Source organism: Mixophyes fleayi, chromosome 6 (genome assembly GCF_038048845.1).
Source record: "Mixophyes fleayi isolate aMixFle1 chromosome 6, aMixFle1.hap1, whole genome shotgun sequence".
NCBI lineage: Eukaryota > Metazoa > Chordata > Amphibia > Anura > Limnodynastidae > Mixophyes > Mixophyes fleayi.
In genome coordinates this window covers 41,699,993-41,722,146 of record NC_134407.1, presented here as the reverse complement: position 1 = coordinate 41,722,146, position 22,154 = coordinate 41,699,993, and the positions used below count along the sequence as shown (strand labels likewise).

General features: G+C 39.8%; 1 protein-coding gene across 1 annotated transcript in view; it reads left to right on the top strand.

The window, feature by feature from the left end:
- The first annotated feature begins 9,438 nt into the window (after nt 1–9,438).
- PHYHIPL (phytanoyl-CoA 2-hydroxylase interacting protein like) overlaps nt 9,439–22,154 on the top strand; it is a 108,798-nt gene continuing 96,082 nt past the window's right edge. Inside the window, exon 1 of the mRNA XM_075216360.1 lies at nt 9,439–9,871. Within this exon, the coding sequence (XP_075072461.1) occupies nt 9,766–9,871 (106 nt within the window). The 5' untranslated portion in view covers nt 9,439–9,765. The remainder of the gene's footprint in view (nt 9,872–22,154) is intronic.

Below are 22,154 nucleotides of genomic sequence, written 5' to 3'. Positions count from 1 at the left end.
AATTGTTATAAACAATCTATAATTGAGAAACCCTATTTTCCAAATAATATAATTATTAAGCATGTGAATAACTCATCAAGCCATAGAACTATATTACTGAACATAGTGGAAACTACAAGTTATAAGGGACATAACCTGATTTTACTAGTTCTAACCATAATAACATATCCACTGTTTGTGAGAATAAAATTCTTTTTTATCCTAGAATGACTTTGATCACAAGCAAGACTGGTAGCTTGTGGGTAGAATACACACTCACCAAATTGTAATGTCATTTCAGTATGTTAATACTGAAATGACAGAACCTTCTCTTAAGAGGGTTCATTGCAGGTTCAGGTTGAAATGTTCTTGCAACAAGCTGATTTCCAACTCCTTGCACCGCAGGTATATGATTAACGTCAACATTATTGGTTCCTTAGTTTCAGGTGGTTCAGTGTATTTTCTCAAAATAGGAACTATCTCTCATAACGTAGTATATATATTTTTCATTCCCAAAAAATAATCCATAACTTACATTAAAAAATTCCATTAGAAATACAGAAGCCATTCCTAATCCTCATATATAAATGTAACCAACACGACATAAACTCACTGTGCTGTAAAAGCGCAGGGGGACACTGAAGCCGGCTCAGCCATCAGTGAATAGACCCTGTGTGAGTGGTTGGATTCCTGTGCATTTCACTTACTGATAGTTCCTTCATCACTGATAGCCTACTGTCCCACACGTTATGTAAATTGCCACCATTAATTATTCTAAATAGTGCTCATTTTAAAAGATAATTGCATAATCTCAGTAAAAGATTTCAAGACAGTTAAAAATCATCTACAAAACAATAGATTAATCTAAAAAACAAAATCGCACTCAAGTAGGACTGCTTCCTTCAACCTCTTTTAGGAGAAGTAATATCATTTAAAAGTGAATAATCTAAAATTAAAGTACATAATAATTAGATAACATCAGAACACTAATAAAAGTGGCAAGGTCAAAGTTCCCAAAATAAAATGTACTACCACCATCAATATCTTTTAAAAGTAGTAATAGTATCACTACCAGAACATAAGGTAGTAGCCAATAATACATTGCAATTACTTAGCATTAGATGCTACCAGAACACTATTCAAAATAGTTCCAAGTTTCCAAAATAACATTTCAGAAGGACAAGTACCTGCGAAATCTTCCGGGGGTGTAGTACTATCACAACTAAAACTGCTGTGTCCTGTGACCAACAAATAAGAGCTTACACACTAATCCCTTCCCCAGTTGTCCTGTGTTGAACCCAGTGTCTCTGTGTCAATGCTCTGCCAACTACCCAGTATTAATGATTCATAGCAAGCGGTCAGGAGGTGCCAGCCAGCCTACATCAAAGAGGTGCTGCGGCAGCTACACCAGCTACCCAGAGTAAGCGGTTCCAGGTGCTGGTGAAGGAGTCTAGTGGTGACAGCCAAATCCCCCCCACACACACAGACCGGGTGGCAAAGTAATCCAGTCTGGTCACAGACACTTTAAAAAGTACCTGTCAAGTCCCCTGTTTTAATATCCCATAAATATCCCATAAAAAAAACAACAATTTGCATTGCAAATTGGGGACCGGTAGAGGGGAGAACTACGCTGTACAAGTTTCTTGCTCAACTGTTGCTCAATTTGAATTTAAAAGTATGCTCTGGGATTGATTTATACTGGCAAAAGGGAAGGCATGGTGAAAAGGCCCCTTTGGTAACCCCATGCTCCTTGATTCATGCAAATGTGTTTAGATTTCCATCTAAGTTTACAGAGCATGATGGTTTCATTTACAGAGCAACAGAATATTGTAACATGAGTTGGGTGAAGGAAGGAGTATACCTTGTAAAGTATGAATTAGGTGCACACTATCAGGAAGTTGTACTTTCCTATGTTTGTATAGAGTGTAATGCAATTGTTATATCCCCATGTCCTGTGGCCAGTCCTGTTGGGGAGGTGGGGGGTGTAGCGTGTTATATCTCTATAATAAAATTTAATTAGGATCATCTCTGACAGTCAAGTTATGTTTGGTAGGTATAGTCTCCTATTGTCATTTGGTAGATGGCCAAATGCAATAGATTTCTGTAAGTCCCGGTGGTATCAGTTTTACACAATGCCACCAACTTAATTTTGTGTCATTTCTAATTTGTACTAACATTTTCAATATCTAATATCATGTTTTGCCTTTTCAGCCAATGAACTAAACAGTTATATATTCTATACCTCTGCGTTGCATACTCACCTATAAGAGGGCACAATTTATTACTTTGCAGCTTGTGTAGTTACGACAGGTTACTTTTCAATTTGATGCTTGACTAAGAAATATAATCTTTTGCTGTAATCATTCTTAATTACTGCAGAGCACCGATTTTGTTTAATGGATTCAAATATATATATATATATATATATATATATATATATATATATATATATATATATAATTGCGCTCAGTGGTTTCAGAGGCGTACACACAGAGTGTGCCAGGGCACACCCAAATGCATCGGTGGCCAGGCTGTAGCCCTTCGAGATGCAATTCCCAAATGTGGCTCCCAGCTGGCAGCAGACCACAGTGTGGTGTCCGGCGCCAGCAGGGGGTAGAAGCTGCGCTGATTTAATGATTATTGTGAACATTTAGGCAATGTCTGATATTTTCACCCCATACCTCCCCACCAGGTGGTGCTAGACATGCTCCTTCGTTGGTGCGCTGCAGCACAAATTATGCCTCTCTACTCATAGCATCTGCATTTATCTGGCTGGATAACTATTTAAAAAAGTTTGTATTTATAGTCCTTTGTTGTACAATATTAAACATAGAAATTGTTGTATTTTGATTTATCTTATGAAATGAAACATTTTCCCTGACATTTGGACCCTGTTAGTCTTGCGGATCTCTTTCACAAATCTATAAGGGAAATATAAAAAGACACAGAGCAAGGATATACAATGATATGCATATACTGGTGTCACACCCTGGGTAAACCAAATACAGAGTACAGTACCATTGGGCCCAAAAAATAAATTAGCATCTACCACACTGTATGACACAAATTACAGCCTCTGTGAGAGGCCACAAGATAATTTGCATTACATGTGGTACAAGTATAGTGTTGCACAGACTTTCCAGCATCTATAGTCATGGAAGCCCTGTTTACAGACATGGCGCAGCAAATTGCAAACATAAACCAGCAATAAAAGGAAGAATATTTTGAGTGATCACACTGGAGGGACAGTAGGTGGCGCAGTTACCCAATGTGTGGATGTGTTATCCCTCTGTATTATATAAATGTACTCTGTTGTGCAGGGAGGGCCTGATTCTTATCGCAACCCACGCTCAGTATTATGCGCATCATCATCATCTATTTATTTATTTAGCACCACTAATTCCGCAGCGCTGTACAGAGAACTCATTCACATCAGTCCCTGCCCCATTGAAGCCTACAGTCTAAATTGCCTCACATACACACAGACTGAGAGAGACTAAGGGAAATTTAATAGCAGCCAATTAACCTACCAGTATGTTTTTGGAGTATGGGAGGAAACCCGAGCACACAGAGGAAACCTACACAGACACGGGGAGAACATACAAAGTCCACACAGATAAGGCCATGGTCGGGAATCGAACTCATGACCCCAGTGCTGTGAGGCAGAAGTGTTAACCACTGAGCCACCGTGCTTTCAGCATGGGGCTGGGTGTCCCCTAGAAGGGTAGCCCCACACTTCTTCCTTGGGTAGCCAAGGAAGAAGGTGGTGTAGGAAGACGTGTGAGAGAGTCAGGGGAGAAGGTGGTGCAGGAAGACATGTGAGAGAGCCAGGGGAGAAGATGTTGCAGGAAGACGTGTGTGAAAGCCAGGGGAGAAGGTGGTGCAGGAAGACGTATGAGAGAGCAAGGGGAGAAGGTGGTGCAGGAAGACGTGAGAGAGCCAGGGAAGAAGGTCGTGTAGGAAGACTTGTGAGAGAGCCAAGGGAGAAGGTGGTGCAGGAAGACATGTGAGAGCCAGGGGAGAAGGTGGTGCAGGAAGCCTTTTGAGAGAGCCAGAGGAGAAGGTGGTGCAGGAAGATGTATGAGAGAGCCAGGGGAGAAGGTGGTGCAGGAAGAGGTGTGAGAGAGCCAGGGGAGAAAGTGGTGCAGAAAGACGTGTGAGAGAGCCAAGGGAGAAAGTGGTGCAAGGGGATGTGTGAGAGGGACACGGAAGAAGATGGTGCAGGGGAATATGTAAGATATACAGGGGAGAAGAAGGTGCAGGGGTATAGGTAAAAGAAAGTGTAAAGGGAGAAACATCTTAAGAATGAGAACATCAGGGATGCAGGCATCATAAAACACAAGTAGTAATGAAGGATGGGAATACACAGAGGGGACAAATGTTAAAAAAATAAAAAAAAAAATCAAGCCTTTATACTTCATTCACTTATATTTTCCATACCCCCAATTCTAAATTTTCACTTCGACCACTGCACTCTGTCCCTGCTCCCTGACTGCCTGTGTGAGCTGACAGCTGCGGGTCCCTCCTCGCCCAGCGCGCCCAGTAGGAGAACAGAACACAGGATGCCATAATCAGGTAATTTCATATATTTTCTCATCTGCAATGTGTTTTTGACCATCCTTCCTTGAACTGAGGACAGCACTGTGTCTGGCATAATGATTTGGGAGCACTACTATGACATATTATGATTTGGGGGCACTACTGTATGGCATAATATGATTTGGGGGCACTATTGTGGGATATGATTTGGGGGCACTAATGTGGCATAATATGATTTGCAGGCACTAATGTATGGCATAATATGATTTGGGGGCACTATTGTGGCATAATATGATTTGGGGACACTACTGCATGGCCTAAGTTGAATAGAGGGTAATACTATGTGGCATAATATGACCAGGGGGCACTATGGTGTGGCATACTATGAACTGGGGGCACTACGGTGTGACATAATATGAACTTCTGCCAAAAACAAGTCTCTCATTGTTGACTATGACGGGGGCCCAAAGAAGTTGCTTTACCAGGGCCCAAAATTCCTCATCGGCCCTGCCTGTGAGTCAAGGGGTTATATGTCTCCAGGTAAATAATCTAACTGTTTAATATCTGATCAAACTGATGGATAACATCCAATTAGCTCTCTCACCCACTTCCTCTTCTTAATTTATATGCTGTGTTATTTAAAATGAATAGAAAAGCCGCATATCCAATTACTAATTAATTGTAGTAAGAAAAATATTTTCCTCTGGCATTTTGCTGTAGACGAAAAATACTTTTAATGCAACAATGTGGGGTTCAGATGATCATTCAATAGTTATGTTTTTTCCGACATATTTCTTAGAGTTTAATTTCGTGTGGAATGAAAATTCTGCCATTACTATTTTATTGAGGAAAAGGGTACCTGTTAATTATATCTGTATCTGTGTGTAAGTACTCTGTTGTTGCTATTTTGTGAGAGATTTGCCCGTATAATTAGAGGTATTGCTGTAGTGTGGGGGTGGTTTGGTGGTGGTAATGTTGTAGTGTGTTTGGGGGGTAGTATTGCTAAGTGGGAGAGGGTATTGCTGTAATGTGGGGGGGGGGTGATGCTGGTTGATGTAATATGGGGGGTGATGCTGGACGCTGTAATATGGGAGGTGATGCTGGATGCTGTAATGTGGGGGGGGGGTGATGCTGGTTGATGTAATATGGGGGGTGATGCTGGTTTCTGTAATGGGGAGGTAATGCTGGATGCTGTAGTGTGTGGGTGATGCTGGTTGCTGTAATGTGGGGGGTGAAGCTGGATGCTGTAATGTGGGGGGTGAAGCTGGATGCTGTAATGTGGGGGGTGAAGCTGGATGCTGTAATGTGGGGGATGATGCTGGTTGCTGTAATGTGGGTGGTGATGCTGGTTGCTGTAATGTGGGGGGTGATGCTGGTTGCTGTAATGTGGGGGGTGATGCTGGTTGCTGTAATGTGGGGGGTGATGCTGGACGCTGTAATGTGGGGGGTGATGCTGGTTGATGTAATGTGGGGGGTGATGCTGGTTGCTGTAATGTGGGGGGTGATGCTGGTTGCTGTAATGTGGGGGGTGATGCTGGTTGATGTAATGTGGGGGTGATGCTGGTTGATGTAATGTGGGGGGTATTAATGTAGTATGAGTGTGTGGGGGGTTATCTATAGCTGTAATTTGAGTACTAATAATGTATTGTCATGGTATTTATTGATGTAATGGGGGTGCTAACAATGTAATGTTGAGGGACACTAGGAGAAATAATTACCCCCACACACACACTTACACTACATCATGTTGTACTGCACCAGCAACACGCACTGTGTGCAACAATATAGTGCATGGAGCTCATAGTAGCTGGACCTGTGTGTTTCAAATGCCAGGGCTGATTTTTAGTCCCAGTCTGGCCCTGCTGACAACATTGAAATATCAACTGAAACCGGCGCTATTAAAGTGGCAATGGTGGGACCCGCCGCATGTATAATGTAATGCAGGCGCTGTGTCCGGCCATTGCCGCTTTAAAAGTGCTGTTTTCAGTCTGACCATTACAAGTGACGTAATTTGAAAGTGTACATATTTCTCCAAGTCGCATTTTACAGATTGAGGTAATTAAACATGCCGGAAATTCTCCTTATCTATTACATGGTAAGTCGATATTTCTATGTTGTCAGTCTTATAGTAATTACTATATTTTAGTCATTGTAAACTGTGTTGGCATTCTCAGTGCTGAAAATTCATACCACACCCCTTACGGCAGCCAGGCCATGCTGGCACTTGGAGAACCACAAGTACTAACATGCCCTAACATCCAGGGCCCGCTGAGCCATGTAGTCCCACAAAGTAAAATTTAAATAAAATAAAAATAAAAACAAAATAAAAACAACGTGTATATAAGTATATAAAGTGTAAATAAATGACAATCCTTGTTGACAACACATAATGTTATTATAAATAATAAATCCCCATATACTTACCATCTGATGTCTTCATCTGTAATTGATTCTATCTTGTAAGCGTTTAATCCATAGTGCTTGAGATTATAAAAATAGCCATAATATTCCTAGGTCTAGTAGTTGTCCCCCTTCCCCCCCCACAAAAAAAAGTACAACAAAATATTCCAGAGGTAGTTGAAAATAATCTTTTCTTCTGTCTTGAAGACCAAATAATCGTCAGAGTCCTGCTTGGCAAAATAACAAACCCATATACAGCACTGCGCTAACTATGATCCTTTATGAAAGATCAACCTACACAGAACGATTTATCAACAGATGCAAGGTCTATTTATATGATAAGGGGATTTCCACAAAATAAAAGTGTTTTACACTTTTTCTTTCTTTTTTGCAGTTTATTACCCCACACCGCCCAAGGGTGTGGGAGGAACACTAGTGCGTTCAGCATGGGGATGGGTGTCCCTAGAGGAGGGACCCATGCATTTTCTTTTTGTAGACCTCACTGCCTAGGGAATTCAGTCCTGTGGTGCACAGCCTGGGGCTGTGTGTCATTATCATAGGGGGATCCCTGCTGCGAATATCCCTGCTATAGGGTCACCAGCTGCGGCTGGCTTGCCCAGTGCTGGTTTTCGTGAAATCGTGTGGACCCCACGCTTTTTGTTTTTGTACCTGATTTTGCATTTAATAGCACTAGGCTGGAAGCTCAAGGGTTAATATTATTGGGAGTGGTGGACCCCATGCATTTTTTTTTCTTTTAAATCTTTATTTTTACACTGTATAGAGCCTGCAGTTCTGGCAGCTGTAATGCTGCCAGACCCGCAGGCTTAGCTAAGACTAGCCCCAGAGCTGGTGCAGAAAGTCCGGTTACTCTGACGTCCGTAGAGCTTGAGTTGGACGTGGCTGCGTGCGGTCGGATTTGTCACGCCCCTACTATACATTGACTATGGCAACACTCCTCTTCCCCACCCAGTGCACTCCCCAGTGTAGTAGGCTGTAGTAACCGTCCCTTGTGCTTATCAGTGCACAGAACACTGCTGCAGTCATGGCCATATCTGCCAGTTCTGGGCATGCGCAGAGTGATTTTGCGTTTGATATGCTCAAAATCAGCAGACACGTGCCTTGGTGAATCAGGCCCAGAATGCTCTAGATTATATAACTTCCCAGTGTGTGCTATTAATGAGCCAGAGGTCAAACAATATACACTGAGTGTAAACCCAATTACTGCATAAAAGCTAAGCCACAAAAAACACGCCCTAATCCAAAGGCACTAACTTAAACTGAAGATGGCTCCCAGGGGTGGGGCAAAGTAGGAAAGGAGCTGTCCTTCAGTTTAAGATTTAAAGTTCCCTACCTCCAATTCCACCTACAATACCCCAATATATCGTAGTGTCCCCCAATGGCATGATAGAGAAATATACATTTATAGTAGAGCATTCATTTTGTAGAACTGTATACATTTTGGTGATAGGCAAATGGATCGTCCCCTGCTATCCCATCACTGTGCTGAATAAAATAATGGGCCTGATGAAAGGAAAGCAAAAAAAAAATGGAGCAACTTTGCACCTGGGCAAAACCATGTTTCATTGGAGGAGGAGGTAACTTTAAAATGTGGGGACAGATGTATAGTTGGGGTAGGGCATGTCCTAGATCAACTTTAAATTTCAGTGTAAAAATAAAGCTATCAAGTATTTATGTGGTACATGATAAAGCAGCCAGTATATAATTTATGTGCAAAATAATAAACTAATTTGCACCCCTTGCATTGTAACATGGTTTGTCCAGGGGAAAATTTACTTCTTTTTTGCCTTACTTTCCTTAATGACTCAGGCCCATTGTGTTCTCTTTTGTTCAGGTATAAAACATAAGATAGCAGTCTGATCAAAATGTGATTTCTATAGAAATTATTATTTGCAGTGTAAACATATAATTTTACCATCAGTCTATATTTTTAAACACTGCATATGCAAAAACATTTAACATGCAAATAAAGCATTCCTGCACTATGTATTCCTGGAGGGACCAGCAAGGTTAAGGCTCCAGTAACTCACTGATTACCTCAGTCACAGACAGCTCTAATTTTTGATCCTGAAACTGCTTATTGCTCTGCACTAGAGGATAAAGGGATCAAGATGCCCCATCCCTGCACCTGGAAATCGTATGGGAGTGTGGGGTTAGGTACATTCTGTATTAGCCAAGATCAGAGCCGTTTGTAGGTGCCAGACTTCTCCTATCACAGTAATTACATGCTGCCTCTGCCAGCAAACAAAACAGGAAAATATGATGATGAAGTAAAAATATGAGTTAATAAAATGAACCCCAAAGCCTTCGCCCTCAGCCAGTCTTTCATCTGCTGCTATGTATTCCGTATTTGCCTTGCTAAATCTCCCCATGGATCCTACGTGAATGCTGCTGCCTGTGCGTGCAATTATCAAGGGACTGATCTGTGTGTGATAGAGATTTAGCCTGCACAGGATGATTATATAAGTGGCTGGCTGATCCACCCTCTCCTGCCTTATGCTATGTTAGCTGCACCCTTCATGAATGAGGAAGCAAAAGGATCTGCAAGAAAAAGAGATGCACAAGTGATCAGCTCTTTTTGGACTTGAATTCTTCCTCCACCCCTCCTCTGCCTTGAGATCAACGTGTGCTGTGGTAGTGACGCTTCTTCTCACAGCTCATGTAAGAGCCACACAGAGAGGCGAGCTGCCTGGACACCGCCTCCTCCTCTTCCAGCCAGACCCAGGCACTGCAAGGCACCTCTGAGACAGCTAAGGGAAAGGGGGAGACATCAGCCAGGGGTTTAAATCCACCACACGAGAAGAAATATACCCAATTTCCAGACAAAACATGGAGGTACCACGCCTGAGTCAACACATTAACAGCCCGAACAGCCCTTGCGAGGAGATGATCAAAAACCTGAGCTTGGAGTCCATTCAGCTGTGTGAGAGGGACGGTAAGACTCTTTAATCCCTTCTTTCCATAACAACCACCCTTTATTTATGGTCCTCTGTATACTCCCTGGATGATGGGTCTGCAGGTTCCCCAGTTTAGAACAAAAGACCTCAACGTGCCTTATTGTGTTACGTTCTGAGATACATGTATGTATATATATATATATATATATATATATATATATATATATATATATATATATATATATATAATGTGTGTGTCACTAAACTGCATTCTCTAGAGGGATTGCCAGCTATTGATTCTCCTCTCCCCTTGCTTTCACGCTGTGGGTTTGGAGGTGATTTGCATTGCAGTATTTCAATTTACACGATGCTGCGCTGTTCATGCAAAGCGTGCTTACAAATGGTTCTTTTGCTCTCCTGCTTATTACTTGCAATCATAATTCTGCCAATGCTCTTCTAGCTGCTTTCAATGCATTGTTATAATTTTGAGATAAAAAAAAAATGCTAAGATAATTTAGAGTAGTATTTGTGTTGATTTATTTTAAACATCTACAATACTGGAGTCCGTGGATGGTAATAGGCTAGTTATTTTCAAGTACCTGGAAGAGAGGAGACGTGTGATAGGGGGTAGGGGAGTTTGGAGGTAGCAATGCAATTTCAGCACCATGGACAAATGATCCTACTGAATTCTGGGCTAGGAGTCAAAAAATGCTGCTGAGCATCTGCACTGAACTGGCACTCAATGTGGTGTAGCAGAGACATAAAAATGCTTCAGCTACTTTCATAGTCTTTAGTAAGCCAATATTCCAGATTGAAATGAATATGTATTTCTCTACACTGTTACACAATGAATGATGCTATGTAACTACTACATTTGTACACCATATGAAGCATTTCCTTAACTGGTGCAGTTGCAGACTTGTGTGTAAGCTTACTGACACATCTGTGTGTGTGTGTGTGTGTGTGTGTGTGTGTGTGTGTGGCTGTAGTACAGCCATTCTTTTGTTAACACTATATTAAAAGACCAGTTAGAGAATGAAATACATTGTAAATTCCTGTGTTTTGTGCATATGATGCAGTGCCCATGTTAACGGTTGTTTAATTCCTGTCATTAGATTGCCTTATGCTGAGTCTAATTTGTAGACCTGCATTCTGTTATCCACATCTGTTACGTGCGATTAGGAAATCAAATATCCAATGTCCATCTGAAATGTCAAACATAAATGTATCCTGTGTATCGGTGAAATACAGTGTGAACTTCCCAGCTAATGCATTTACACAGAAAGAAGCTTTGTGGCTGTGCAATGCTGGAGATATAATTGCTCACTGGAATCCAAATTCTCTCAAATTGTGTCTAAATTATAACAGGAGTCATGTTGTTTCTTTATAAGATGTAGTGGCAGCTCCTGTGAGAACCATTTAATTCAGTGTCATTTTTATTTAGTGCCTAACTCTGAGGAAGAAAACAACAGAGACATTAATGGAAAGTGATCAGACTCTCACCGCCATGTTTATTGCTAAGATTAGGAACACAGGTGGTATATTGCATTTTTGCAATTATAATATTGCACTAGTATAGTAGTCTTTACTAGTCACATTACACACGCTATTGTGGTTTGTAGTTATATTAAGGAATGCTACACATAATTTGCAGTATGAATCAAGCTAACCTTTTAAATTTTTATTGTTATGTGTACGGTTTTCAAATAATAAAATATCTTTGGCTGCTGCAGACTTTTATGGTTTTTCGATTGCATGAGTATTTTTAGAGGATGGCAATTATAGCCATAAAAAGTATTGATTCTTCCCTATGCCCAAAGAATAAAACATTTTCAATAGTCAGCTATAAGCATATCTAACAACCTTGCATTTGCCTTTGTTCGATATTGTGGTATGTTGTTGTTGTTGTTGTTGTTGTTAAAATAGAATTGTTCTTATGTTTGTATAATTTTAGGATATATTTTTTAAAATTGTATATTTTCCTATACAAACACTTGTTAGTTAGTCAATTGGCCCAGTTTAATATATATTGATTTTTTTTTTTTATACTGCCTGTTGAAGCCTTTAAATTTAAATATTAATAAGTCTTGATCAGAAAGACCTTCGGCACTATGTAAAAGATCATGTGAACACTAACTATTACTCATGTATTTGTATCATTTAGAAGCTGCACCCACTATATGTAACGCTTACATGGCGTAAAAACCAATTTCTGTGAATCCACTACTTAAAAAGGAACTAAAACAAATTAAATCATTTATTAACATATTATGCTATACCCTGTATTATATATTATGTTAAAAAATGATGTAATTAGTCGCTTGATCAATGCTGCTTACACAATAGTTTTATTTTTATCTTTGGTCATTGATTACTGCCATATTCTAAAGAAAGTCAAGTTTTGGTTTGGCTAGTGCTTTCAGTGCTCCCTACAGAAGCATTATATCCTGTGATATATCTTATGCAGCAATGGGAATCTGTTTGCTTTCAGTACATTCAGCACAATATTGTCTTCTTTAAAAGAGGATGTTGTGGTAACTCCTTTGATTATTGCCTTGTGGCCTGATATTAGAGGGGAGGGGGGGGTTTATAAAAACCAGGGCACATCAAAGATAGAACAGCCTATTTTTTATTTATTTTTTGTTTTCATGGTATTACCTGCATATTATTTCTGGAAATAAACGGCTTCTATTGATACATTTTTTTTTTTCTTTTTAAAAACCTCCAGCGTGTGCTCTAGTCCCGCTCTATACTGTGCACCTCTATGAGGGTCTGGAATATGTCTCAGAAAAGTTGTGGGGTTTTTTTCTCTATGAGAAAGCCCACCCAAGTCAAGACTTCTTTTGGCAACAGGATTTAAAAATAGTTGCTCAAGATGAAAAGGCTTGGGAAAAGTTCATCTTAAATTATAAACATGGTACATGCGCATTAATAAATGACTCCTGCACCAGTGAGTTTAGAAGGATTTTTTGTTTTGCTTTTTTTAGTTCTGCTTTACCGAAACAAAACCCTACGCGTTTTGTTCATAGCACAGCAAATGTTCTTTCTTTAGTCTGAAACAGTAGATCAGTGACTCCTACTCAAGTGACTGCTATAGAAGATGGAAGAATGCTGTCCCAAGGTGGATACCACCTTTTAGACCCTACGCTACATAAATAATATATTTTGTTTTAGATTGTATTTAGTTACTCTCTTTGGTTCTATTGCTAATATCAATAATTACCCTTAATATCATTCTGATTATCACTTTCCTTTAGTCTCTTCATACCTATCATTTTTCCTACCTCTAATCTTTGCCATGCACAGAAACCTAAAGGTCATTCTTCCACATGACTCTGTAACCACCTGCTGTATACTGAGCAGCACCTACAACACTTTGCCATCCTCCAATCACATCCCTGGTGCACCAGACAGACTTGCTACTTTCAAAAGTGTTCTGCAGACAGCTTGATTACGCTACAAATGAATTCTTGGCAGCCATGTCCTTGTCCATGCCAAATAAACTTATTTCATAGTACTAATCTCTAATTTGTTTGCCATTGCTACACATTCACTATTTAGCTAATAGTAATGTAGCAGTGAGGATATCTTATACAGATACGTTCAGAGGAAAGAAGGACACCAACATCACAGTCGTAACGAGGGCTAAGCGAAGGGGACAGCCGTCCAGAGCGTAAATATGAAGGGGGGGTGCAGGGAATGGCCAACGTGATATAAAATGCTAAACCAAATTTTTCTTCCCCATTAGCTTACACTCCATGCAAAGTGTCTGTGCCAAGGACACCCAAGTTTCCACTTACATGAAATTTTAGAATAATAAAGCCAGGGCTAAGCCGATCAGCTAGGGTCAGGGGCAACATGAGGGGGGGATGGGTACTAATTACCGGGCTCAGGCATGCCATGGGGCCCAGGCCCGCACTGCAGGCCACCAACTTTTTTTGCTTTTTTAATTTTTTCCATTCACCCTTCAGGAGGGGGCGGGGTGGGGGAGCGGGAGTGATACTCCCCATGGCCGTCCTTGTCATTGATCTAATTGAGACAGGTGTCAGGCAACAAAGCAGACTGCTGCCAAGCTGCCTACATTGCAGAGCGTGGCCGGGGAGCTATTAGACTCTCGAGATGAGGCTTACTTTCCTGCTCTCTGCAGAGACTTTCTCCAACAGATGTCAGCAGGTAAGTACAAGGGGCCGGTGGGGTATGGCATTGTGTGTGTATATGGCATTGTGTGTGTATATGGCATTGTGTATGTTTATGGCATTATGTATGTACGTATGTATATAGCAATATGTATGTGCGTATGTATATGGCATTATGTATGTATATAGTAGTGTGTGTGTATGTGTATGTTATTGGTATTGTGTGTGAGTATATGGCATTGTGTGTGGGTCTATATGGCATTGTGGCATGTGAAGGCTAGAATACATTTTAGTTGTAAATGGCAGCATAGAGTGCGATCAACTGTATTTCACTATGGTGAAGAAATCCAGTTTAAAAAAAAGGTAAAAATAAAAAAACTTTCAGTGCCTCATTCTGCTGAGATCCCTGTTGAAAGCCAGAGACTTTCTGTACAAAAGGCAATATACCTGCAACATGCCAAATAATTTTTTTTCATGTGATCTCATGATCTATTGTCGTAATTGTATCTGGATCTGGGTTTAAGTACTTGAGTTGGTGGTCACAAGGTCGCCTCTGTGTTGTGTGGCGCTCACAAGGTCGCCCTCTGTGTTGTGTGGCGCTCACAAGGTCGCCCTCTGTGTTGTGTGGCGCTCACAAGGTCGCCCTCTGTGTTGTGTGGCGCTCACAAGGTCGCCCTCTGTGTTGTGTGGCGCTCACAAGGTCGCCCTCTGTGTTGTGTGGCGCTCACAAGGTCGCCCTCTGTGTTGTGTGGCGCTCACAAGGTCGCCCTCTGTGTTGTGTGGCGCTCACAAGGTCGCCCTCTGTGTTGTGTGGCGCTCACAAGGTCGCCCTCTGTGTTGTGTGGCGCTCACAAGGTCGCCCTCTGTGTTGTGTGGCGCTCACAAGGTCGCCCTCTGTGTTGTGTGGCGCTCACAAGGTCGCCCTCTGTGTTGTGTGGCGCTCACAAGGTCGCCCTCTGTGTTGTGTGGCGCTCACAAGGTCGCCCTCTGTGTTGTGTGGCGCTCACAAGGTCGCCCTCTGTGTTGTGTGGCGCTCACAAGGTCGCCCTCTGTGTTGTGTGGCGCTCACAAGGTTGCTCTCTGTATTGTGTGGCGGTCACAAGGTCGCCCTCTGTATTGTTTGGGGATCTCTCCTTCTATATTTTCTGTGGTCACTTATTGCTCTGCTTTCCATATTTCATGTACCTATACATTTTCCAAACAGGTCACAACATTTCAGGATCCATACATGAACCCAGTACCAGGTTGTGAAAGCTGCAATAACAGGTAGGTAAGAGCAACACCATTTTAATACATAATATATCATGTCTAAAGAGGCGCAGCCACTCCCCATCTTGGCCACGCCCCCATCACAATGTGGCCATGCCTCCTTTAACAGACACACATCCCTTCTCCTACTATGTTGGGGTTGCAGAAAATTGCTTTACATGGACCCCAAATTCCTCTTGGCGACGCCCTGGCTAGGGCATGTCTGTTTTATAACCCCATCACTGGCACAGTAGAGATCTATATGTCTGTTCTACATAAATAAAACAATAATAATAGAAGTTTAGTGCCTCTCAGCTTGACCACATATTTCTTTCACATTACAACTATTTTACCACTACAGGTATTCATGAAGCATTGGAGAGTTAGATTTCAAATGTTTCAAACGTGAAATATAGCATCATGTCTAAAATCCAAAGAAGATACAAAGTAAAGGTAAACAACTGATATGTAAAAGAAGAGATTCAATCTGTCATTGTTTGCAAACAAGTTATTTTTCCTTTAAAATAAAACTTCCTTTATAATCTCTCAGTTACTCCTACATATCCTCTGTCGCACTTTGTCACAGTGACGTGTATAATTAACAAGTGCAAAGATTGTTTGTTATCAAATGTATGTTTATTATATAACACTTATACTATAACATATCTACGTGTAGGTGTAGATGAACTATTTCAAGCACAGGTCATTTGAAGGAGTCAAATATTATTAAACCTCCTTTCTCTCTTTGTGATCTAAGCACATTTTGATTTGCAATTGTTTAAGTTTCAATTGAGAATTGACTGACTTTGCATTTCCTTTACAAATGAACATCCTGAGAGAACAAATATATGTATTTGCATTGAGATGTTTATTTGCTTATTATGCGAACAATGTTTATGAGAGGAAGATATAATTCAAAATAAATTTCCCTAACTTTTAGATGTTTATGTATTCTATGTATTTTATATATATATATATATATATATATATATATAATATATATATATTGTGGCAAGAGCCCGCTACTGCAGAAGCACACGCATACAACTTCTTCCTTTTTATGGTTCTTTATTGTCAGGATGGTAATAATTGTTTGACACCGTATACTTGCACAGCAATTATGGAGACCCTCAACGCTTACTATACATAGTCCAGCTCTCTGTCCAGATCAGCCAGCTATCCCAGCGTTGATCTCCCTGAACAATAAAACAAGCAGGGTTTTATACCTGACACTCCTCCCACAGGCCTAGCTTGATGGTCAGGTGACACACCCACCTTCTCTTTAAAAAGGACACGCCCATCCCTGGCTCTGTTTAGACTTTCAGATACACCCTGTCTGTTTGCTGAGAGGAAGCAGCTTTTTAAATCTTGTAAGTAAACCAACTTTTACTACACATATGTTTTTACTTGGTTTAATCTCCACCTAGGTACATAACTGTGCCAATGTTTTTCTCTACTTCCCTGCTTTCTCTGCATATTGCCAGCTAAATGCCTCCTTTTGTTACAATATATATATATATATATATATATATAGCGTGTAGGCAATGATAACTTGTCTCATATTATTTATTATAGGTTCCTATTTGATCATTCTTATGTGTATCATTTATCAGCTACAATGCTAGATGTAAAAAAGGTGCTTTTTGATAGCAGCTGTTGGCTAACTGCTGGTCAACAATAAAATAATAAGGTGAATCTTTGATGCTGTTCCATTTAAACTAGGTTATCCAATTGGCAATTTGTTTTCCTGAATGTGACTTAATAGCACACATATTAAATATTATACTGCAGTGTTGTTCTAAAGCTCAAAAAATACATTTTCCAGTGTTAATCCAATGTGTAACACAGGACAATAAACTGTCGTAGCACCTTAGAGCCCACAGATTTATTAGATAACTGAATATTGTCCTGAGTGAAGGATAAGACCCAGTATATTGGGGGCAAATACTAAATGAGCTTTGTAATAAATGATAATCTGCAGTTCGCCGCATCTGATACTAGGACTGATGTAGTCTCTGTGGGTGAGAAATAGTAATAAAGTATAAATAAATAAGTGATAAATGACCTGTATAGTACTGTATTGGGCAGGCCTTCTTTGCAACAGAATAATGAAAGCTCTATCACCCCAAGCGTCCCTCACCCCATCTTGCCACTCTGTCCAGTTTCCCCCTCACCTTTAGATTGTAAGCTCCCTTGAGCAGGGCACTCTTTCCTCGTGCCCCCTCCGTTTACTTCTGCCTTTAGCCCCCCGTCTCTTCTCTCCATTATTGCACTTGATTCCTTCCCATGTTTCTTCTTCTCTAGTGCCTCCTCTTCTCTATCTGCCTTCATCCTGTAAGTGTTGCCCACTCTGCTGGGCACACGGGTAACCCCTTTTTCACTCCTCCTTCACTTCCCTTTCTCTTTACACTGGAAGTCACTTTTACCTATTTGCCCTGTGCACCATTCTCTGCTGAATTGGTAATTAATTATACTTATTGCACTTTGTTTTTACTGCACCTTGTTTCTGTACTACCCTGTATGCCATGTATCCTTATTCTGTACTGTTATCCCACACTCTATGTATGGCGCTGCAGACCCTTTGGGACATCTCATAAATAAAAGATAATAATAATATCACTATTTCCCTTTTTGTCCCTGTTCTCCCCCCCCCCCTCTTCTACCCCCACCCTCATGGTTATGCCCTACTCTTGTTTTATTAAAGGATCTTCAATTAATATAAAGTTGAACATTTACAAAAGATGACATAGTTATTTATGAAGACAGGAAAACAATAGGAAGACAAAACACAATCTAATAAAGACATGTATGAGGAGTTTAGGAGTTTGCCCTGACCATAATTAATTATTTATTTATTTTTTAGTTTTGTGCCCCAGATACAGTGGGGGTTATTTGACATGGGGGTGCGAGACCACAAACAAATAACAAATCAATTATAATACCCATAATACCTGTTACAAATTTAAAGATGTGATGTCACAAATAGAGAATATTTGGTACTAAAATTATTTGTTGTCTTAAACCAAGACATGGTGGAATGTTTAAAGGTTTGAGTGCGGATTATTGCCTCTCGCTAACACTGCAGAATGATATAAAATGTAATACTGTATTGCTGCTCCTGAAGGGTCATTCCTTTCTTTAATGAGATCTGTAATAAAGCTAATATTTTCTCAAGAAACATGTCTGTATTCATTATTGTTAGCCCTGAAATATTCTATTGTATGTATATTTTCATGTATTGTATTGTATTCTGTGAATCCTGATAGTAGTTTTTTAGTTGTATATCATATTACAGTTCTAGTGGTAGAAGTGCAATTTATAACAATAATATCAATATCAGTATGTGCAGTGATTGCGGCAGTAAACTACAATTCACATAGTCAATTGCAATTTTTCATCCAAATGGAGTACTGAGCACTATTTGCCTCACCTGTGACATTATCACTAAGCAGCCTGTATCCTGGTTATATCTGTTACTGTTTCAATTTGCAGAGCTATGACCTGCAGAGAAGGTAACACAAAATGGATTTTGGATAGGGGAGAGGGTGAGCCACATAGTCCTAAAACTGGATAGCAGTGTTTGTCGCCAAATAAACACAATTACTCCCCAGGATGCCAGATATTGCTGGATCTTCTAAAATAACGCTCCCAGGTACTATATAATATTGGCCAATATGTATGTTGTATTTAATGGAAGTTCAGTGGAATAATCCTTTAACTTAAAAAGAGACACAGTCCAATGTCATTCCAAGGGCACAAGTCAGACACAGCTGTTAGAGGAATTTCATGCCCCATCCATAGTAATCAGTATGTAAATTACATTGTATCTGAAAGAGGCCCATCATAATGCAATAGAACACTTGCATAGTATTTCCCACATTTCTACTAATATATTGTTGTATACTATACACTGTCCAGTGTTACTATATGTTACTCTGTAATACCTTGTAGAAACTGAAGACATGATCCATGCCAATTCTAAATGCTTACACCTTCACTTGTTTCCATCTTTGCTGCTGTATGGTTCTTATTATTTGTACATTAGACCGTGCTAAGAACGTTGTGCACATTGACTAATTTTAGCTTTGCGATGAACTTTTCGCCTGTTCTAGCTCATGTTGATCTGAGTTTCAGTAAGTAAACAATGTTTTTCCTGTCTGCATTAAATAATGAGTGCTTAGGAATATACTATGCTTCTGGAAGCATTTTATTTGATGGTTTTCATTTTATATATGTTTTATTTATGTATTTCAGACCAGTTTGGTTTTTTTGGGAGGGGGAAGGGGGGTGAATTAGAAAACCATCATAAAATTTCAATGCTGTGTGAGTACTTGATGTGGTTTCAAAGATGTGAAAGAGATCTTGGGCTAGATTTACTAAGCTGCGGATTTGAAAAAGTGGGGATGTTGCCTATAGCAACCAATCAGATTCTAGCTTTCATTTATTTAGTATCTTCTACAAAATGACAGCTAGAATCTGATTGGTTGCTAAAGGCAACATCCCCACTTTTTCAAACCTGCAGCTTAGTAAATCTAGTCCCTAAAGTTGTAACTGTTGAAACAAGTCAACCGTGAAAAACTGCGATACGAAGGCCTCCATTGTATTATTCGAAAAGTTAATGAATAACTTTTTCTCCATTATTTATATGGCACACTTAAAAATCTTCTGACAAGACATAATTCTACATACAGTCTTTTTTCAATCTTAAAAAGTTTTCTGACATGTTCTTCCAGTGTCCTAACTACATCATGTGTAACACACATTGCCTTCAAAATACAAAACCTTACCATGGTGATAATTTTAATAAAATACTCTTTAATTGGCAAATTATGTGTTTTTCATTGGAATATTTTAAATATGTTGGCTTTATCTTTTATGACAAGTCATTCAACTAAGGAGCTTTCGTGATATTTTCAGTTATACAGTACTCATGATAGAGCTATGTTAAATATAAATGATTATTTGTGCAATATGTGTCATTACTGTGTTATTATGACTGTAGGCTAATGATTCAGAACTTGTCATCACATCAGATGTTGTATTGCAGTGTTGATTTTACAGCAGCAGAGCAACTGTTCACAAATTTCCAACTGAAAATGTAGGACAAACACATAATTGGGTCACTCTCATCAGAATTGATGATTTATATTTATTTTTTGGTTCAAGAGGGGTTTACACTGCTTGCGTAGGTTTTCATGGACTAGTGTGTACTATGTATAGGGATATCTGGGAGTCGGAGGTTTCAGTGCTCTGACAGTGCTGTGTTTGTAGTAAGAAGTTGGTTGTCCTTTTTTAGCGGTGTTTTAGAACGCTTTCTCCTCTTGCGCTAAAAGATCATTATGGAGGTTGAACAGCAGAGGTTTCCCCTAAATTATAAGGACCAATCCCCTGCTAAATTGAGTCAGCTGGAGGATCTCTGGTCAGGTAGCAGTTTTATACTGTAGTATGAAGAAAATGTTACAGCCAGATCTAACTGACAAGGAAGGTAAAGTGGAATTCTCATTACATATATGATGGTGTCATTCATTAACTTACACGTTGCTAATGTAATGCAGGGCAATGTCTGCCTCTGGAATGTTATTGCTGATGCCATTGTGTTTAGTTTTACACATTCTTTTTAGACGTCTGAAGTTAATCTATAGAAATATTTGTCAGTGGTGGTGTTTAATATTCTTATTGCTGATTGACTTCTAGAAAAGCACGCTTGGTCAGTAAATAGTATTGATTTCACACAACAGAACAAAATCATAAATACATAAAGGCCACCATTACTGTATCCCTATTACTGAACTCATTTAAGTTGATTGATTTTTTAATTTTCAGTTCACATTGACTGTCAGGGCAAACTGATTATTAAAGGATCTTGTTAAATATCTGAAAAACGAATTTCATTGAAACTATTTGTGTATATGTAGTAGTTTACTATATAGCTATCGCTTCATGAGCTCTCTGGGAATGTTTTCCAGCTGACTTTTTGTGCTTCCAAGAGAAACTATTTTCTGTACAAAGCGTATAATACGGAAGCAAAGTGGGTCTCATACCAAGATCTTTTCCATGTATTGCTTCCAATATACATTACACTAATACTTTAAAACTGAATGTTTAGCCTTTACCACCTCTGATGGGAGGCTATTCCACTTATCCACTACCCTTTCTGTGAACTAGTTTTTCCTCTGAACCTACTTCCCTCCAATCTCAGTCCATATCCTCGTGTTCTAGTACTTTCTTTGAAGAATGTTTTCCTCATGTACTTTGTTAAAACCTTTGATATATTTCATGTTCCCCCTTTACCTTCTCTGCTCCAAACTAAATTAATATTAAGATCTTTTAGTATATCTGGGTAAGTTTTGTGATGAAGGCCATGCACCATTTTAGTTATATCTATCTATCTATCTAGAAATAGAGGTAGATATCTAGCTATCTAGAGGTAGAGGTAGAGGCAGAGATCTAGAGCAGGCCTGTCCAACCTGCAGCCCTCCAGATGTTCTGAAACTACAAGTCCCAGCATGCTTTGCCAGTAAACAACCAGTTGATAGCTGGAAGGGCATGCTGGGACTTGTAGTTTCACAAACACCTGGAGGGCCGCAGGTTGGACAGGCCTGATCTAGAGGTAGAGATCTCTATCCATATATGCTTCTGGAGATGTGGCCACCAGAACTGAACACCGTATTCTAGATGAGGCCGTACCAGGGATATTATTATGTTCCTACCACACCAATTTTTTTATTATCATATACTCACAATTCACAGATCTTACATTGCCCACTGATCAGCCTCTTATATCAGGAATAAACCTCTTTGCGACCATCCTTATACCACATTGATACCCAGTTGCAACATTTTGCAATTAAACTTCGAACCTATATACAATATTCTGCAGCGATTTTAAGCTCATTCGGTGACCTAATCTGTGGTACATCTTGGATTTATATGCTTC